At 32.7% G+C, this 7545-nt stretch overlaps 1 protein-coding gene across 1 annotated transcript in view; it reads right to left on the reverse strand.

Moving 5' to 3' along the window:
• LOC109543653 (iron-sulfur clusters transporter ABCB7, mitochondrial) overlaps positions 1–6337 on the reverse strand; it is a gene marked incomplete in the record, with an annotated part of 19919 nt that extends 13582 nt beyond the window's left edge. Inside the window, 11 exon segments of the mRNA XM_048664582.1 lie at positions 397–600; positions 748–949; positions 1009–1172; positions 1300–1457; positions 1526–1700; positions 4295–4443; positions 4583–4726; positions 4786–4938; positions 5113–5282; positions 5703–5953; positions 6131–6337. Coding sequence (XP_048520539.1) covers positions 397–600; positions 748–949; positions 1009–1172; positions 1300–1457; positions 1526–1700; positions 4295–4443; positions 4583–4726; positions 4786–4938; positions 5113–5282; positions 5703–5953; positions 6131–6280 — 1920 coding nt within the window.
• Positions 6338–7545: the final 1208 nt, after the last annotated feature.

Raw genomic sequence — 7545 nt, forward strand, 5'->3', positions numbered from 1 at the left:
AGCGGGTAGTGTACAGCATCGATTTCTGTGGAACCCAGTAGCTGTCAAAACTTTCACATTTTTACGAATAACTCGGAAATCGTAAATTTTTCAGGCAAAACGTTTGACACAAACTTAACTTAAATTTTGACGACAAATCTGAAAATGAATGAAAAAAGGGGCAGTTCCATTTAAAAAACCAAAGTTGGTAACTACCACACGTTTATGATACACCCCGTATATTGGAAAATAATTTTAAAATGTGGACCTTTTAAACATGAAAAACTTTCGTAGGACGTATTTTCTTGTAAAGTTCATATTTACTGAGATATCGCACTTTGACGCACTAATGAGCAACCCTGTATATAGAAACCATTTTTACTTCGATATATATGGTAATTGAAGAAACACACTTACATGTTCGGTTATGGAATCTAGCGAGCTAGTTGCTTCGTCGAAAATTAGAATGGGGGAATTCTTCAATATAGCTCGGGCTATAGCCACTCTTTGCTTTTCCCCTCCGGATAATTTAAGCCCCCTTTCTCCCACCTGAGTGTAATATCCTTTCGGCCATCTAACGATAGAATCGTGGATTTCTGCCATTTTAGCAGCTTGAATAACCTTTTTATAAAATATGATTTATAGTAGCCTATCAGTACATTAATCAAATATTCTTTCAAAACAAACGAAGAATTGAAGAAGGTTTAATATAATAAGTCCAAAATGATGAGTAGTTTCTATTCACACACTCCATTTTTTGCTACTTACTTCTTCCTCACTGGCATTCAGGTCTCCATATCTCAAGTTATGCAAGATAGTGTCGTGGAACAACACCGAATCTTGAGGAACGATTGAAATTGACTTGCGTAAACTCTCCAAATCAACATCTTTGATGTCCTGACCGCCAATCAAAATCCGTCCAGTAGATGGTTCGAAAAATCGGTACAAAAGACGAACCAGAGTGGTTTTACTATAAAAAAAAACCTCGATTTTAGTAAGATATTAAGTTAGGAAATATCTAATTAATACCCTGAACCTGAGCCTCCTACAATAGCAATTTTTTTGCCGGGTTCGATTGTTAGATTAAGGCCGTTTAAAATTGATTTGCCGGGTCCGTAATCAAAGCTCACATTCTCAAATTCAATTTTAGACGATTTGGTGTCAACATACAGATATGGCGCTTGTGGCTTATTCTGAAAATTTGTTAGAAATTCTTAGGTTCTATAATAAAATTTTCTATAAATTAACAGTAACTTATTTTTCAGTTTAGTTACAGTGCAAATTTCATTTAGTTTTGGTTTAGTAACACTAAAAATTTACTTTTATTTGAGTATCCATCGACATCAAAGTAAACATGGTTTGCATATCTATAAGCGCCTGTCTTACTTCTCGATAAACACTACCGAGAAAACCTAACGGTATTGATAGTTGGAAGAGAAGACCATTCACCATAACTAGATCTCCTACAGTCAAGTTACCTATAACAGAACGTCATAGTAAAATAACTAAATTCTACCCAAGACATTTCTGAGGCATTGTTACTTACCTTTCAATATTTCATTAGCAGCTAAAATCATAATTCCACTCAAAGCAGCACTGAAAATTGCATTCTGTCCAAAATTCAACAATGCCAAGCTGGTACTAGTTTTTAAGCTCGCATCTTGATACTTTTTCAAAGCTTCATCATATCTGTTGGCTTCGTATCTCTCATTATTGAAATACTAGAAATAAATAAGCAATGCTCTCACTAGTATTAAAATCTTATATCGACAAAGTTTTGCATCTAAGCTATCATAAGTAATGGTCAAAATTTTGCAAGTGAAAGTGATGTATTAATTTAGCGTACAAAAACTACGCCCTTACTCGACAAAACTTAATGTTGACTGTTAGTTGACTAACTTTTACATTTTAAAGCCGTTGTTCTTTAACCTGTAATCCCTTTATCTTGGAAATAACGTTTTTATATATACAGGCAGGATGCGTGAGTTGAAACCAAATCATTTAAAATTGGGGGGTTTGCTTTTTGAAAAACCGCTCGATTTTTCAGCTTTTATTTTTGGCTGCAGTTTTCCCATATTCCTTATGCAAAGTGACTCGAAAATGAACTATTAAGTACTCTCAATTTTGTAATTTTCAAATAAAACATTTTATTTTTCATTATTTCTGCATTGAATTTTAATCTTCATGTACTACATGTGTACATTTCATAAACAGTTTTAATTTACTTTTTTTACTTCTGCATAAAATTTTAATCTTCATGTACTATCTTATTATCTAAACTTCAATTGAGTATACAGGGTGGCCATTTTCTGATTTCTTTGTATGAGTAACTTCTACATTTTTAAAGATATAGAATCCGTTAAATGGGCAAAATTGGGCAGAATTCGATTGCTTATTCATTACCGTTTTCAAAATTTAGGTACCCGACTTGGTTCCTGAAATATTCTGAAAGTCAATAAATCAACACTTTTTTAATTATAACATATAACGTAAACTGCTTAACTTAGAAAAAAAGTTAAAATTGCCCTTGGTAGAACTTTTTGCGGTGAAGCCAACAAACTAGCACTCGTCATAGTCAACTCCATTTACGACAAAAAATAAATTTATGGTTTTTAAATAGTAATCATAGTTGGCTGTGGGCCTTTCAAAATCCTTATTTTTTTCTGAATTTAACGATATAACTGTTTCTATGTTTATCTTTTTTTTTACCGTAAAAATTCAAGGGAACATTAAAAAAGTGTAGTATGATCTGGAAACAAGAAATTTGATGATGGCAATTTAGTGATAAAATTATTGTCCATTCTTTTATAATCGCAATTTAAATAGCAAAAGATATTTACACTTTTTACAAAATGAATTTGAAGACATGTTGGATAGTTTGCCGTTATCAGCGTATCGGAAATTGGCATATTTTCAACATGATGGTGCACCTCCACACAACTCACGAGTTGTATGTGAATATTTACAACAACATTTTCCTGGTTGGATTCCCAATGCAGAACCCATTCAGTGGTCAGCACGTTCACCGGACTTAACACCTCTGGACTATTTTCTGTGGGGTACCCTTAAAAACAAGATCTACATGACAAACCCCAATGATATTGAAGAGCTAGTAAATGGATTACGTCCAGCAATAAGAAGTATCCGTACACAAATCATAAGAAAGGTGTCATTAGAAATTATTAGAAGATGCCAAAAGTGCCTGAACGTAAACGAAAGTCAATTTGAACATTTAATTTAAACGATTCGTTGCTTCATTTTTGTTTTGTGCTTTGTATGATAATATAGTTCTAGTTTCCAGAGCCTACTACACATTTTTAATGTTCTTTTGAATTTTTACGGGTAAAAGAAGAGATAAACATACAAACAGTTATATCGTTCAATTCAGAAAAAAATAAGGATTTTAAGAGGCCCACAGCCAACCATGATTACCATTTAAAAAAAATATAAGTTTACTTTGAATTGTACGTACTTTCCTGACTGTGTTTCAATTCCAAAATTAAAATCAAGTCCTGGGTTCTTCAGTCATTTATTTATTGTTCATTTATCAATTTAAAAAAACGTTTCGGTGTTTTCCACCATCATCAGTTTTAATGTGTAGCGTTGTTGCTACTTTACGCCTTGGCATGTATTTGGAGTATTAATTTTGTCCATTTTGCAACACAAAGCACAAAGCGAAATAAATGACTGAAGAACCCAGGACTTGATTTTAATTTTACTTTGAATCTCGTAAATCAAGTTGACTATGACAACCAGTGCTAGTTTAGTGGATTCAACGCAAAAAGTTCTACCAAGGGCTATTTAACTTTTTTTCTAAGTTACGCAGTTTACGTAATATGTGATAATTAAAAAAGTGTTGATTTCTTGTCTTTTCAGGATATTTCGGCAACCAAGTCGAGTAGCTAAATTTTGAAAACGATAATAAATAGGCAATCAAATTCTGCCCAATTTTGCCCATTTAACGGATTTTCTATCTTTAAAAATGTAGAAGTTACCCATACAAAAGTTCAGAAAATGGCCACCCTGTATATCAATAAATAAAACCTTTGGTATCACTTTTAATTAAAAGAATATTTTTTTGTGACTTAAGCGGTCCAATAGCTTCGTAAATCGTAAGCAATTATTTACCATCAAAATAAACGTACGTAACGATAAAGCCGCCTATCAGAGTTTTTTCCAAACTTTTTTCCAACGATCACTTCCGATTTGTAAATGAATTTGTTTCAACTTTTCTCGTCTTTAATGTACTCGTATGTTAGATGCTGAGTTTGCATCAAAATATAGTAATTGATGTCAACTCAAGCATGATACTTACCTTGACTGTCTCATAGTTAATTAGCGAATCAATAGCTTTGTTGCCAGCCTCATTTTCCGCTTTGTTCATAAAGATACGAAATTGTGTTCTCCATTGCGTTACTGCTAATGTGAATGCTGCATAAACTCCCACACATCCAAGGGATATACCTAAAAATACAATTAACTCAATAGATATTTGGTTAATACCGGACATTAACAAGCAAAATATTAGCTTGTATTGAAGCAACAATATTTATTTAAATTCTACTCTAAATATTTTGCTTTATGTTTAGTATTGAATATTTACCTGCAAATGCCGCACCGCATTTTATCCCAAGTATGCTAGAAACCAGTGCGAGTTCAAATATAGTGGGTACAACATTGAAAACCATGGCTGTTAGTACGAAGTTGATACCCCTTGAGCCTCGATCGATGGTTTTAGACAGCGCACCTAAAAAAAATGAGAATGCATGATCTAAATATCTAATTAAGAAGTGAAGTAAAACGTACCAGTTTGACGACTTAAGTGGAAGGACAGGTCTAAATTGTGCAAATGCAGGAAGACGTTTTTAGCAATCTTTCTTATGGAATGTTGAGCCACTCCGGCAAAAACTGCATTCCTGAGTTCGTTAAATCCAAGCGCACCTGCTCTAGCTATGCCATCTAAAATACAAATTGCATTTTAGAACAATATAAATCTTAAATTTTGATTTCGCAAAAAACGAAAGTTTCCTAACAAATCCAACAACCTTGCCTTTTGAATAAGTATAAAATATATAATAATAATACATATAAATAGAACTAACTCTTCTGTAAGTCGATACTTCAGCTACTTACATCCAAGTAGAATACTTGTAGCCACCGTGGCGACTGTTTCTGGAGCAGAACCCATATTTAAAACAGATCCGGTATGCAGATTTAGATAATCAATAGAATACTTGAATATGAATGGAACACAGACATTGATCAATTTTGCTCCTATCAGTAAACCCACAGCTAATTTAACTCTGCAAAAAAAGTGTAGTATTAAAACCAACCGTTTTAAATGTAACACGTATGACGATACGGTGCAACAACATGTAGTGCAAGAAAATACTTATAATTTTTGTGATTTACAATGCAATTTTTAAAAACGAGCTAGAAAATTTAAAGGTGACTTGGAGAACAGAAGGAAGGTTTTAATATTACATTCTACTCGTGTTTTTCTAGAAGAATTTATGTGCTTTCTATGCATATCTAGTTTATTTACTTGCTAACTTTAATCATTTTTAGTTTATATATCAGTTACAGCTTATCAGGACATAACAAAAAAATGTTGAAAGGAAATAATTAGATTGAACTTCCATATATTGTTCACTTGAAAACATTGTGGCTTGACACAAAACAAACGCTTGACCTGGCATTTAATAAAGCAAATATTGACTTACTTATCTCTGATCTCTTTGTTGTCTTTTGGCCAAATATACTGTAACATGGCACCAATCATTTGCATGCCAGTTACAGGCTCTCCACCATTGAATGAAATGGTGTCTCTGGATAGGGCTGATGCGCCTGGATGAAAACATCCTCTGGCTGGTTGGCTAGTTGGTAAACTGGCAGGGCCTTTATTTAAAACAAGTGACAATACCGCAGCACTCACTTTCGCTGGGGTTTCCTTCTCATTATGTGAGGTTGTCGACTAGAATAACCAATAAAACAGACATGCTAAAAGGAGCCACATTTGTCAATGAAGTACCTATTTTAAGAAGATAAACAATAAAACTGTAAATCTGTCTCAAATTTGCTGAATATATGTTGTGCAACTTTTATCAACAAAAACAACTACTCAAAATAAGAAATATTACGTAAGACTTACCCTCTGTTGGTGGTAAATCGCTGGTATTTGCGTGGCAAGAACATTGCGTTTTGTCGTTAATAAACTGAAATTTCGTGTATTTATTGAAGACTTTAAATAAATTTGGAACAATTTTAAATTAACCTCACTTAAAAGTAAAACAGTCGCCATGATGGGTCAAGTAAACTACTGTCAGTCTCCAGCCGTAAAAACACGAACTACAAGTGTGTGCTGCGTTTGAGCTACTCAGCACTGAAATAGCAACTGGCAACGCTGAAATTTCTACTTGGGATTCACATAAAGTTTAAGGATATTCTACGTCACAAATGCTAGAAAGTAGCTTCAAAATTAGTCTTGATAAATTTAACAGCAAAAATTAATAAAAATAAGTTGATTCAACATTTATTTGACAACATTTATGTTTGTTTAGTAAATTGATTTAATCGTTAATTAATAAATTATTATTTACTGGTTAGCTATAATTTAGAGATTTTATTTTCAATAAAAATTTGGACAAATATGTATTTTAATCTTGGAAACACCTTCGATTTTTGTTGTTAAAAATACCGATCACACAGAGGTTTTCCAATATGTTGGGAACATGTTTCTTAAATCACCACCGGATTTTAAAAATACAACTGTACGTACATCAAAAAATGCACATTAATTTCCTGATTAAGGAACATACTTAAAATATTTGTATTTATATGTATTCAAATTAAAAGACTACAAAATAAATAAGATAATATATTACTTACCTTAATTTTTTTTTTTTCTTCTGCGCCTTCAAATATGGAACACGTTTCGAATAATTCTAATAACGTAAATCTTTCTTTGCTTTTATTATGCAAAAATAGTATTCGTTTTTACTCGTAATTTCATGGCGTAAACAGAATCGTAAGATTCATTGCTATTATTATACCGTCCTCATTTTTCACAATAAGTTCGAATGTGCAGTTATCTTCTTTTATAACTTCAATACATTTTTTCAGACAACGGAATTTTGCTATTAAGTAGATTTGCTCATTTTAATGCGATCAACTAGCAGGAGTGGCCGAAATTCATCCGAAAATCCTAAGAATAGTTCCTACAAGGCAATAAACGGCAAGCCATTTCCCAAAGGTTTACTGATCGCGCTTAATATGTAGCGATTAAAACACCCAATTCAGACAGATTTTAATGAATCTCCTTGATTTATTTAAGGTGGTTTCTTCCCTTTTCCAAAGCACAGATCTCTGTTCGAACAATAATTTTTAATGCGAAGTTTACGAAGCAAGTTAATTAATCGAAGAATCTTGATCTTCAACTTTGCAAAGTTAAAGTTAAGCTTCAATAGTTAAGGTTCAAATAAGCTTTTAACAATGGCGGTAACAAGAAATTGCATGGCCCCAAAAGATTAAATTTGCACGAAAATCGAGCCAAGTTTTTATCAAAAT

Source organism: Dendroctonus ponderosae, unplaced genomic scaffold, assembly GCF_020466585.1.
Source record: "Dendroctonus ponderosae isolate FM_Combo_2020 unplaced genomic scaffold, Dpon_F_20191213v2 Dpon_F_20191213_3, whole genome shotgun sequence".
Classification (NCBI taxonomy): domain Eukaryota; kingdom Metazoa; phylum Arthropoda; class Insecta; order Coleoptera; family Curculionidae; genus Dendroctonus; species Dendroctonus ponderosae.